This window comes from Syngnathus floridae, chromosome 18 (genome assembly GCF_059516105.1).
Source record: "Syngnathus floridae isolate MCC-2025c chromosome 18, RoL_Sflo_1.0, whole genome shotgun sequence".
Taxonomy (NCBI): Eukaryota; Metazoa; Chordata; class Actinopteri; order Syngnathiformes; family Syngnathidae; genus Syngnathus; species Syngnathus floridae.
The window spans coordinates 3190303-3203285 of NC_142430.1; the positions used below are offsets into that span (position 1 = coordinate 3190303).

General features: G+C 43.1%; 1 protein-coding gene and 1 non-coding gene across 2 annotated transcripts in view; both read right to left on the reverse strand.

Moving 5' to 3' along the window:
- The window catches only part of LOC148382177 (uncharacterized), a 45543-nt gene extending 43971 nt beyond the window's left edge, over window positions 1-1572 (reverse strand). The window contains exon 1 of the mRNA XM_088360665.1: window positions 1481-1572. Within this exon, the coding sequence (XP_088216791.1) occupies window positions 1481-1572 (92 nt within the window). The remainder of the gene's footprint in view (window positions 1-1480) is intronic.
- A 7661-nt stretch (window positions 1573-9233) lies between these two features.
- LOC148382180 (U5 spliceosomal RNA) lies at window positions 9234-9345 on the reverse strand. Its single transcript, XR_015854252.1, has one exon. It is a non-coding gene; the product is annotated as a U5 spliceosomal RNA (small nuclear RNA).
- Between the last annotated feature and the right edge of the window lie 3638 nt (window positions 9346-12983).

The window sequence follows — 12983 nt, forward strand, 5'->3', positions numbered from 1 at the left end:
GCAGGAGGCACTGTCTCCGATCTCCACGCAATGCTGTATAGGCGTGTCGGCCAGGACAGCCCCACAACATCCGGAGCATTTAAGAACTGCGGGTGGATCTCATTTCCTCGAAAGAGCATTTTAACTACCTCGGCAACTTTGACCCCAGAGGTTGGAGAGTCCACCACAGCTTCTTCAAGCCCTGCCTCCGTAATAAAAGGTGTGTTGGTGGAATTAAAGAGATCTTTGAAGTAATCTCCCCGCCAACTCACGACGTCCCAAGTCGAAGTCGGCAGAACACCGTCTCCACCATAAACAGTGTTATCAATGCACTACTTCCCCCTCCTGAGATACCGGATAGTGGACCAGAATTACCAACACGTTATTTTCATTTACTTTTTCAATGAGTGATCTGTTTATAGTTAGTTGTAATTCCTTGTTGATGTTCTTTCTCCCCAAAACCATGAATTTTGTTATGCTTAGTGAAAACCTGTTGATATGAACCATATTTGGAGGTTCGACAATTCTTTAGTTACAGTATCAATCAAAATATGTAGACCCTTTCCAGAACAATTTATAGTAGTGTCATCTGCAAACATTACGAGTTTAAATTTGTCACACACATGGATTGTCATTTATGTACATTATAAACAGTTTAGGCCCCAAAAATGAGTGATCTGTTTATAGTTAGTTGTAATTCCTTGTTGATGTTCTTTCTCCCCAAAACCATGAATTTTGTTATGCTTAGTGAAAACCTGTTGATATGAACCATATTTGGAGGTTCGACAATTCTTTAGTTACAGTATCAATCAAAATATGTAGACCCTTTCCAGAACAATTTATAGTAGTGTCATCTGCAAACATTACGAGTTTAAATTTGTCACACACATGGATTGTCATTTATGTACATTATAAACAGTTTAGGCCCCAAAACCAACCCCATTGATATTCAAACTTGATAGAGTATTACCAATTTGTAAAAATGGTTGTTTATTATTTAGATAGCTTTTTATCCATTTTAGTGATTTATAATATCCATTCAGCTTTTCAAATAGAATGTTATGGTTTATGGCATCAAAAGCTTTCCTTAGGTACAAGAATATTCCTATGCTATGCCGCCCATTATCCAAGCATTCTTTTATGTCTTCAGTGAATTCTGTGAGCACATGAATGATTGAGTTCTTTTTGCAAAAGCCATATTGATTATCATACAGAATATTGTCATCTTCTATAAATTTCTCCAGCCTTTGATTAAAAGTTTTCTCAATTATTTTAGAACACGGAGGGAGATAGTTATTTAGTTAATGCTTATTCCATGTTTATAAAGGGGAGGGTTTGTGTTGACATATTGCTTATTAAAAATAGATGTATCTGAAGGCATTAGTAAACAAACAAACAAATGAACAAATAATATAATAAAATAATAATAATAATAATCATAAATAATGATATATTAATAAATAATAATAATAATAATAATAATAATATTAATAGATCTTACCATTCTACTTTGCATTGGGCATGCAAAGGTCCAGCGAGGCAAAGCTCATTAACACCAACTGCCAAGAACATTAGAATCAAGCAAGTATTCATGATCCATCAAACCATTTACAAATGTACTATGTACAGCTGCTCCAACACTTCAGATGGCAAGCAAACATCCCAAGACTGTCATGTGCTTTTCTGGAAAGGAATTTAACTAAATTTAATTTACTTCAGTGGTACAAACAATGAATGCTCAATGATTTAATGAGATGAAGGTGGACCTCCATCAGGGGTCTCAGATTCACAGCCTGTGGGCCAACTGCGGCGCCCGGGACAATAATTTGCAGCACCCGCCAGGGCCGGACTGGGAGATTTTTTCAGGCCAGGAGTTATTTAACCAGGCCACCCTGGCCTTGCCAACACGTGCATGTTCACACCCACACTTAAATGCATGGGTAAAAGCAAAACACATTTGTGTGCACACATATGCACACACAATTGTATGTTTTGGGCTGATTCTAAACAAATATGCACTCCAATATAAGCATAATAGTCACAACAACACTCACCCTGGATATTTTTAGTCCTGGACAGTTCCAAGACTCAGCTGTGGAGGGGTTCACCCACCAAATATTTGGAAGCAAAATATGGGAATGGCTTTCTTTGGGTTTTGTTGTGGGTGGTAGTGGAAAAACAAATCAAAATCTCTGGAATGAGGGTGATAATAATCAAAAGGTCTCTCTGAGTCTGACTCTTGGCCTATCCCTTGAACTGCTCCCTGGACTTGTCTTGCCAGTATACTCAGAACAACCAGCATAATAATTATTTTATCAACAATAACACATTTAATCAATATCAAAATAATTATATGTTCAAATTATGTTTTGTTTTTCAAATGTTTCATGCATAGTCATAGCCTATTCAATCCCAGTGATAGATGACTGTCTCTTGTTTACCTGTGAGCTGCTCAAAGCTAGTACTGGGCTTACTGTCTGAAGCACCAAAAATGGCAATATTTCCACCTTTGCATAGAAAAAAATGGACATATGTTTTAATATTACCGTATTGGCCCGAATATAAGCTGGTGTTTTTTGCATTGAAATAAAACTGAAAAAGTGGGGATTGTCTTACATTCGGGTTCTAGACATTACATTCACAACACGAGACACACCGGATATCTTTTAAGCGAATGATGAACTTAACTCCCCAGGCCAAAGCGAATCCCTGTCACAAAGAGGAAAAATAAAAATAGCTGTAAGAATGGTTCCTATTTTGATGTTAAAATGTTGGAAACTTACATCACCGCGCCTTAAGTCTCGCGTGAGTTACCTCAGTTTATCACTATTGTTGGAGCTTGTGCGCAGCGGTAAGTTAAAGGTTGCTGGTATCGACCGAGTATGTTGCTGTGATCGTCTGCGTCTTTGACCCAAAGTGAGTATATACATTTCATTGTTAGTACTGTCTACTGTTGTGCCGTTTGTCTTATCGCGGTTTGTTTCGTGTGTGCGCCGTTTGATTGATAGCTTTGGCGCGCTCCTTTAAGTTTGCCTTGCATCATACGAGTAGCCGTTACGCAGCGGCACGGCGACTAACGGTCGCCAGCATAGGCAAAATGTTGTTGTCTCGATGACTTATGTTTGGTGTGTTGCCAAGAGTATTTCACTTATGGTTATTTAGTATAGCAGAACCGTTACACGCAGTTATTTGTGTAATGTGTGCTGTCTCGTAGTGTTGTGTGACGTCAGAAGTTGAGCGTTGACTTACGTGCTGTATTTCTGTCTGTTGCAGAACCACACACCACACACACACACACACACACACACACACACACACACACACACACACACACTGTTAGGGTTTTACAGAGTATCCTTATCGTATGATTATGTTGGAATGCAACCGGTAATGAATCCCATTCTATACAAGGTCGTAAAACACCCCCTGATATGTTTTGACTAGAGCACAAGGGCTTCCTATTCAGTCTACTCTTGCCCCCACTCTTTCTCTTAATAAATATGTCCTTGCAGTTGGGAGAGCTTCAGACTTCACTCCTTCAACGTGTGAACTCTCCACCTGCAGGTGTCTAAAAGAACTTGCTTGTCTCTCGTGTGGTTCTTGCGAAATAAGTTGGAGTGAGCAAATCTCTAACACACACACACACACACACACAGGCGCACACGAACGCATACACACACGCACACACACACGCATACACACCACACACCCTTCACATGTTTCATACAATAATCACACACACAAGAATCACGTTCACACACCCAAAGACTCAACCATGTACACTACACACACCTGCTCTCCCATCCTTACGACTAAACATGTGCCTATACCAGGGGTGGCAAACCTTTTGACTGGTGGGCCGAATGTGGCTCTAAATTAAGACCGGGAGGCCGAACCAGGAGCAGATGGATGTAGTGTTTGTGTGAAGTAATAGAAATGACATGTAAAGGTCATTGCATAAAAGGTTTGTACATTTAGTAGGTAGTAGAGCATGGATATTCAAAAAAAGCTTTTTGAAAACGAATGCATTTATTAACAGCATTGAAAATATATTTCACCCAAAAAGTACTGTTAGGGTTTTACAGAGTATCTTTATCATAGGATTATGTTGGAATGTAGACTATAATGATTAACCAATCTTGTCTTGCTCTCACAACGCAGTAAAATAAAGTGGTTGCATTCTCTGCTTGATTGACCAGCTGCAGAGGAAGCAATCAAAGTTGTTCTGTTTCCCACAACATCGTAAAACACCCCCTGCTCTGATCTTACCAGAGGCCGGGGGTTCACCAAACCTGTCAACTCTCAACCCCCACTCTGTTTCTCTTAATAAATATTCTCTTGCAGGAAGGAGAGTCCAGAGCTCTATTCGAACATCGCTGCACGCACAGCGACGAATGGACTCTCCACCGGCAGGTGTCCAAAAGGACTTACTTGTCTCCCGTGTGGTTCTTGCAAGATAAGTTGGAGTGAGCAAATCTCTAACAAGTACTATCAATGATTCTCATTATATACGACACTGTTATTATGAATAATAGTTTCCATCACTTCAGCGCTTGCAGGTCAGATTTATAAAATATGTTTATCTAATGAGGCAAATCACATATAACGGCAAACATTCTGACCAAATACATCATCTTGAAGAATCAGTAAAAGAATACATCCAAATAAGGTAATAAAGAAATCAATAGGATTGTTGGTCTCCCTTTTTTGCAAGTGCATCATGGTCTGGAGTAAGATTTGTTGTGGTAATTCTTAGGATAGAGCCGAGGTGTCGGTCCGTTAACCTAGATCTGTGACGGGCTTTGTTGACGTTCATGTGGCTGAACGTCTGCTCACACATGTAGCAGCGGCCCGTTCTGCTATCGCTCCCATTGCCGTAGGCTCCAGACTGGCTCCTCCTTAATGCTACTCTGGGGAAACCAGGCTCAGTAGGTCAAAATGCATTTTGAGCGTTCGCCAGGTGAATTTCCCACGGATCGCTCCCGGGTGGCCTTTATGATCTCCTACCTAACGGGAAGTGCCCGGGCGTGGGCGACCACCGAATGGGCTAGGGATTCCGACACGTCATTACCTCCACGCCTTCATCGAGGCCCTGCGTATGGTGTTCGATCCAATTTCCTCAGACCGAGAGAAGGCTCGGGAGCTATGTCGGCTGACCCAGGGTCGTGAGTCCGTTGGGGACTATGCGAGCCGCTTCCGCACTCTGGCCGCGGAAAGCGGGTGGAACCCCACGGCCTTGTATGATATCTTTCTCAGGGGCCTTTTGGGGCCCATCCAAGATCAACTCATCCCCCTCGACCTCCCCACCAACCTCGACACTCTCATAGCCCTAGCCATTCGCACGGATAATCGCCTACAGGAATGGAAGAGGCAGCGCGCATCCATGAACGCACCTGCGCTCTCTCACACATCAGTGGCCGTATCTTCGCTCCTCCGGGCACACCACCTCACACCGAACCAGACTCAACCATCCCCCGGGATCGAACCCATGCAGTTGGGCAGAGCCCGGTTAACCGAGTAGGAAAGGCAGCGCTGACGCCAGGAGGGTAGATGTTTTTATTGCGGTGCGCAAGGACAAATCCTCCCCTCCTGCCCGGTGAAGAAAGACCTGATGAGTAGTTTTTCTGAAAACAATCAGAAGGTTCGGGACCTACCCATTGGCATTATTATTCACCTAGGAAAAGACACTGAAATTGGGGTGCTAATAGTCTCTGGGGCTGATGAGAGTTTAATTGACTGGTCATTTGCTCAAAGATTGGGGGTCAAGTCTGAACTGTTAAACACTACCATGAAAGCTACGGCGCTCAATGGAGAAGCACTTTTTGAGATCACTAACATAACCGAGCCCATCACCCTGTTTTTTGACAACCATCATGAGAAATTAAATTTGTATGTAGTAAACTCCCCTATGAACCCCCTTATCCTCGGATACCCATGGCTAAAACGGCACAACCCAACCATAGACTGGAAAACCGGAGAGATAAGGGGATGGGGATTACATTGCAAAATTTAATGTCTTAAATCTAACCTCCCGATGGCAGTGGAAGTGAAGCTGACCATGTTTATGCTTCCTCCGCCATAGACCCAGAAACCCCAGGCCTGACCGGAGTGCCAGATTGTTATCACAAACTCGCAGATGTATTCAATAAGATGAAGGCCACCTCTCTACCATCCCATCATACATATGATTGTGCTATTGAGCTCTTACCCGACTCCACCCATACCCAAGGGGTGGCTTTATTCTCTTTCGGCAACTGGAAAACAGGCCCTGAATGACTATATTGATGCGTCTCTTAGAGCATGTCCATCATCTTCCCCTGCAGGGGCAGGATTGTTTTTTGTGGACAAGAAAGACGGTCCCCTACGCCCCTGCATAGTACGTTGCCCACTCTTACTAGGCAATGGGAAATATCGGTGTCTCTGCCAGCCTAGTAGCAACGGGGCTCCGCATGCCACGTGGATCCTCTGCTGCGTTGTGGTTGGAGCGTGCTATGATCTATGGGCTTGTCTGAATAGACCAAGTGACAATGTCAACTGAGGAAAAAGATGGTCACATGATGAGAACTTTGAGGACTGGTCATGGGACCCCAGAAACCCACACGAAACCAACACTTGATACTGGTGTGTGATGTTCACTGTGCGATCCCACACACAGGAGGGATGCTGTGTGTTCCAAACTCCCCCCCTTTCTCCATGCAAGTTCACCTGGAGCCCAGAACAATGACTGTCACCGAAGCGAAATGCACGACCTCTATAGGTGGAGTTGGATTTCAACACCGTGCTGTCACAGTCAGTGACGCTACCCCTACTGCCCTGGACTCGCAGAAAAGAACCTGTGATCGAACTCTTTTGGATTAGTCCCAATGTGACTGTTGAAGGACGATAGATGCCACAAGTGGCCTAAATAAAAAGGCTACCTGGAATGGACTACACGTTTCATCCAAGAAAATGAAACCCACGAATGCATTAACGGCTGCTCTACAGGAGGAAACTGGATGGGAGGTTTGGACATCACCGCTGAGTGTCAGGATGGGAGAGCCATTTCAAGGCGTCAGGGCTCTCCTACCAACACGGCTGCGCCATCGGACGGGACCTGCTTCATTCAGAATGGCTCATGGCTTTGTGGTCACAAGAGTTGTCCGATGCTGCCCACCAACTGGACACGAGTGTGTGCACGAGTGTGGGTGACCGACCACACCTACAGGATACAACATCATCAGCTGACGACAGCACACAACTCTTCTGGACGTCGACGCAGGGCTGTTGCAGCCTTTGAACCACATTACCCCGTCTGGGGTGCGAATGTCCGTGACAGCCACAAAGTGTGGTCCGTCGAAGACAAAGTCGCTTTTTCCTTGGATCGGAGTAAGAAAACAATCACTCTTCATCGAGACCCTGAACTATCGTTTTCAATCCTTTGTGAATCTCTCACGGCAAGTCAACGATGGACAAAACAGAGAGATTCAGGCTATTGGACTAATGGTCTTGCAAAACAAGATGGTTCTGGACTTGATGACTGCAGAGCAAGGTGGCGTGTGCCACATCATTGGGACTTTCTGTTGCACATACATTCCAGGAGTTAATGACACTCACATCAACGACGCCGTTAACTCACTGAAGAACTTACAGCAGGCAATGTCAAAAGACAAAGTCCCACATCAATGTGATTTCTTTTCATGGCTATTCTCTGGCAACTGGTGGCTGCTGTTGAAATTTGTGACTCCTGTGCTTGTTGTGCTGGTGTTATTGTGCTTATTTGCAACCTGTGTTGTCCCGTGTTTGAAGTCTGCTGTATCAAGATCTTTATCTTCTACCATAGCACATGTGCAAATACAAGATGTCAGACATGTCAAATGTGATGACTATGACGCGCTGCAGAAAGATGATTGCAATGATGCTGTTTAGCCGTGCATGTTTTACAGAAATTTGATGATTTGGCCATCAAAAATGCCTCGCAAGTGATGGATACAATGATGTACTGTTTCTGTGTTTTTCTTTTTCTTTTTGATTTTTTATTGATAGCATTCTGGTCGCCTAAGGCAGAGGGACCGTGTGAGACTTTTCCTGCATTAAAACATCTTGCCGCAGGTTTTTCACTCACACACTAAAATTGGACTGGAGTATTGAGGAAAAACCTCATCTTCACTGGAAATTATTGCTGTCATTGTTTGTTGTTTTTATCATGTATCCCCCTTCACCATCCCCAACCCGTCCCCTGTCATCTCTGTTTTTATTGATCTTTTTTATTACTATTTTTACTATTCTTCTTTCTTCATTATATTTTCTTACTTATGTTTGATTGATTGGGGTTGGCATAATCATATGATAAACAGGAGGGATATGTTAGGGTTTACAGAATATCTTGATCGTATGATTATGTTGGAATGTAGACTAGAATTATTAACTTTGTTTAAACCGTTTACCTTTCCTTGACTCTGAAAAATTTAACCATTCAGTTGTTGAAACTTTCCAAATGGTGTGGAAACATTCTTGCTTAGTTAGTCATCTAAAATGCTCCTCTAGTTTCTGTTTCCACGACCTTGTAAAGCAATGAGCTGGGACCCTCCGCACTGATTAACCAGTTGCTGAGGTGACCACCAAACATGTCCAATGCCACCCCCACCCTGCTTTCTCTCAATAAATACTCTCTTGCAAGAATCCAAAGTCAGACCTCATTCGATCATCGCTGTACGCACAGCAACGAATGACTCTCCACTTGCAAGTGCTTAAAAAGGGCATACTGTCTCCCGTGTGGTTCTTGCAAAAATAAGTTAGAGTGAGCACCTGTCTAACAACCTCCATTTGATTTTCAGGTGAGCTCCGCGCTGTGATCTGCACGCATTAGCCGAAACCCAGCTAACTCCACGGCGTGGTGGGGGGTGCGTCCGTCGAGCCACGTTTCAACGAAGCACAGCGCGGCGGATCTGCTCAAGTCTGTGTTCCTTGAAGTGAGGAGCAGGAGTCCTTGTGCAATTGAGGGGGGTGGTTATTGGTTTTTATTCAAAAACACTATTTTTTGCCAAATTACAATAGACTGACGTGCTCATTCAAATGGGTACCACCAGAAATTAAATTGCATTGATAAACTAGGTCTTAAATGTGATTGTCTGTCTGCACTCGACATAATTTCTCTGTTTATGTGAACATGTTCACATATACTATGTCGATATGAATTATGTGAATGTATGACTGTTTCACGGAGTATGATATAGGCGGCTATCCGTTGCAATATTGATATTTTAACAGAGAAAGAACGCTCTGCTTTCACAGATTATCAACAAATTGAGATATACTCTTATTGTTCCACTCCACGGAAATCTTTAGTAAAAGGCGAAAGATTTATTCGATCTGAAGAGAAACGAGTGATCCGAAAATCTGAGTCAAAACTGACCACCCCACTGCTAGTCTCACAAAATTCACAGGCGGTCTCACACTCAAATTGCAGCAACCATTCCTTCTAATTCAAACAATAGAAGTTGATAGATTTACTATACTTACAAGGACTCAACCAAAATAGAAGGTTTAAACAAGTATTTTGTGTTCATTAATGTCTCACTTACTTTAAACATTGTTGGCGCACAGGATTGTAGGTATCTGATCGAACACTGACGGCGCTCGTTCTTTGAAACAGCGTCACCTATCGATTGGGCGTCTATTTTGAGTATTGAAGGTAAAAACAGTTGTATGTCTTGGTACGTGTACTTTTGATATGAGAGAATGGGAAATGATCCCATCTCTGTGTTTTATTTGAAAACGTGTGATTTCATAACTTTATTCAACACAAATCGGGAAACAAAATACGATCGTAATTTCTCAAATGATTTCTCAAATTTCAGAAGTGCTCTATATCTCTCGTGTCGCAAATAATTGAGGCTTTTGTCGTTACTGGTATGGTTTGGAGTGTAATTCACCTCCACTGCGATGGTGACGTCATTTTACTTGAGGAAGTAAAAGTTGTTTTCTAGAAATCCATACTTTTGATGTATGAGGAACAACAATCAGGCGCATTCTTCAAAAAGACAGACCTACAGCCGACAAAAAGGTTTTGATACATTCATGTCATGTAACGAGTCAGGAACGTGGTAATTACATATTATTTTGCATTGACTAATTTGGTTAATACGGTTTAGCAAGCAAATGCACAGTTCCAGAGTACAGTTAATAACATGCTCAAAAGCGTTTAGTGTGTTGCAGCACCGCAGACCTAAACTCCATGTGCGTACGACTGCGCGTGATTTTTTTTTTTAATCAGAAAGACCAGGGGAGAGCGCGAACCCAGTCCACCACTGTTGTGTTTATACGGAGTAGAGATGAACGCTAATGCAACTTCTTTATTCAGGAACTTTTTATTTTGTCCCCACTTGTGTCTCACATCGCAGTACAATGCCACTGGCGCACCACAGAGCCCCCAACTGTCAACAATATGCGAGACCTCCAATAAGACACTATATAATATTATAGTTTCAACATACGATAATACCACATCTCCCTTTTTCCAGAGATCATAGGGTAGACTGGCTTTGTCGTGTCAGACCTGAGAGGATTATTCAGTCTTCAGGTTATCCGGCTCACGTGATCAATCAGGCTGATAGAGAAAGATACAGAGAAGGGTATGCAATTCATCAGGGTATCCAACTAGACCCTTCCAAAATTGCTGTAAACCAGGGAAAAAGACAAGTTTCAAAACTCTGTCTTAACAATCTATAGGGGAAACTCGCACAGCGTGAGAACATGACAAACACAAAAATTGTGACAAAATCTGAGGATTTTTTTTAACTTCTGTTTTCACGTCTGTACGATGTGAAATTCTTCCACTTTATCAGCGAAAAGCTTTTGATTGTACATTATTGTTTCAACATAAACAATGGCCCTTCACCACTTTCACCCCTCACTATCCGCAGTAATACTATTCTCTAAACAGACACCTTCAAGTTCCTGGGAACCACAATCTCTCGGGACCTGAAATGGACCGGCCACATAGACTCTGTCCGGAAGAAGGCCCTGCTCAAGAAGTTCAACCTGCCGCGGGAGCTGCTGAAGACCTTCTACACTGCCATCATCCAGTCTGTCCTCTGCACCTCCATCACTGTCTGGTTTGGATCGGCCTCTTGACTAAAAAACTCTTGAATCTTGAATCTTGAATGAGATACCCGCGTCAAAAACATCAAACGTGGCTGCAGCGTGTTTCACAACAGCCTATGCACGTCTAAAAATGTACAGCTATTTAGAAATTTAGAAAAAGCAAGTCCTTTACACTGATACAGACAGCCTCGTGTATACGGTGAAACCGGGCGAAAGTGTTCTCCCTCTAGGGGATTATCTGGGTGATTTGACAGATGAGCTTTCGAATGACAGCATTTTAGAATTTGTCTCAGCAGGGGCAAAAACATACGCTTACAGGATGCGGGAGACAGGTCACACAGTCATGAAGGTGAAGGGAATCACGCAGACTCACGAAAGCGGTCAGAGCATCAATCTCGATAGCATGCTCAATTTGGTTCAGGGGTGCATCAACACAGCAGGTGCAACCTCAGATGTGCTATACGCCCCCCAAACACAGCATTGTTCGCGATAAGAGAGGGTTTCATCTCAGAAACAAGTCATTTTCCAAGCGGCTTTGTGTGGTGTATGATAAAAGAAGGCTGTTGGAACGAGGCACCACTGAACCAGCTGGCTATTGACATTTCTCTCTCTCCCTACGTCCGTGCGTGTGTGTGTGTGGAAATGGCTTTAACCAGATTGAATTTGACCCTAGATTAGAACTTCCTTTTTCATCTTTAGTAGCAGGGCCTTCAGGTTGTGGCAAGACTTTCTTTGTAAAAAATGTATTGGAAAATCCTGAACATGTTATGAGAAAAAAACCTGATAATATTGTCTGGGTTTATACTTCATATCAACCAATGTACGATGAGCTCAGTGGCCTAGTAGTAGAGTGTCCAACCTGAGACTGGAAGGTTGTGGGTTCAAACCCCGGCCGGGTCATACCAAAGACTATAAAAATGGGACCCATTGCCTCCCTGCTTGGCAATCAGCATTAAGGGTTGGAATTGGGGGGTTAGATCACCAAATGATTCCCGAGCGCGGCACCGCTGCTGCTCACTGCTCCCCTCTCCCCCAGGGGATGGATCAAAATCACATGGGGATGGGTTAAATGCAGGAGACAAATTTCACCACACCCAGATGTGTGTGTGACGATGATCATTGGGACTTTTGGGGGGGGTACTTTTGACTCAAAAACCTGAATAAAGACATCATTTTTATCAAGGGACTGCCTGAATCTTTTGATGACGAGAAGTTGTTCCCGCCACAGCAGCAGCATTTGTTCATTCTGGATGACATCATCTTCCAAGCTTCGGATAATCCGGAAGTGGTTCGAATATTCACCCAATATAGACATCATGAAAATTTAAGCGTTATAATGCTAACACAGAATGTATTCCATCAGGGCAAATTCAGCCGTACTATTAGCACCGGTACCATCAGCTTTCACATAATACTGGAGACCACACCACAAGCATTATATGTATGAAGTGCAGTTGCTCACACGATTCGTCGCTCGAAACTCTTTATGTTTGGCAAAGCATTCCTCGTTACGGCAAGTTTTTTTACAATCGGGGCAGATAACACGTTTAAACCGCCGTTGTTTACAACGCGGATCGAGACAAATGTTACAGTGCCCTTCACACTGGTGCTGTTGCCAATTCTCGTGCCCCTTGTAGCAATGTCTGCAAAAGAACGTGTGCCCAACGAATGCCTCTATAGCTTTCACGCCGTAGTAATGACCCTCGAGGTGTAAGACAAATAAAGTGTCGTCGTCTGTTTTGGGATAATGTGTGTCGAAAAAAGTCATGGGGCGACAGTCCTCTTTTCGGTACATTACAGTTATTTTCCATTTGAGGACTTTTTCTAATTTATTGACATCACCCAGACTCACAGGTGTTTGACAATTCAACCCCACACTCTCATGGCTGACAGATCGTCGCTCTTCGGACACAAAGTATGGC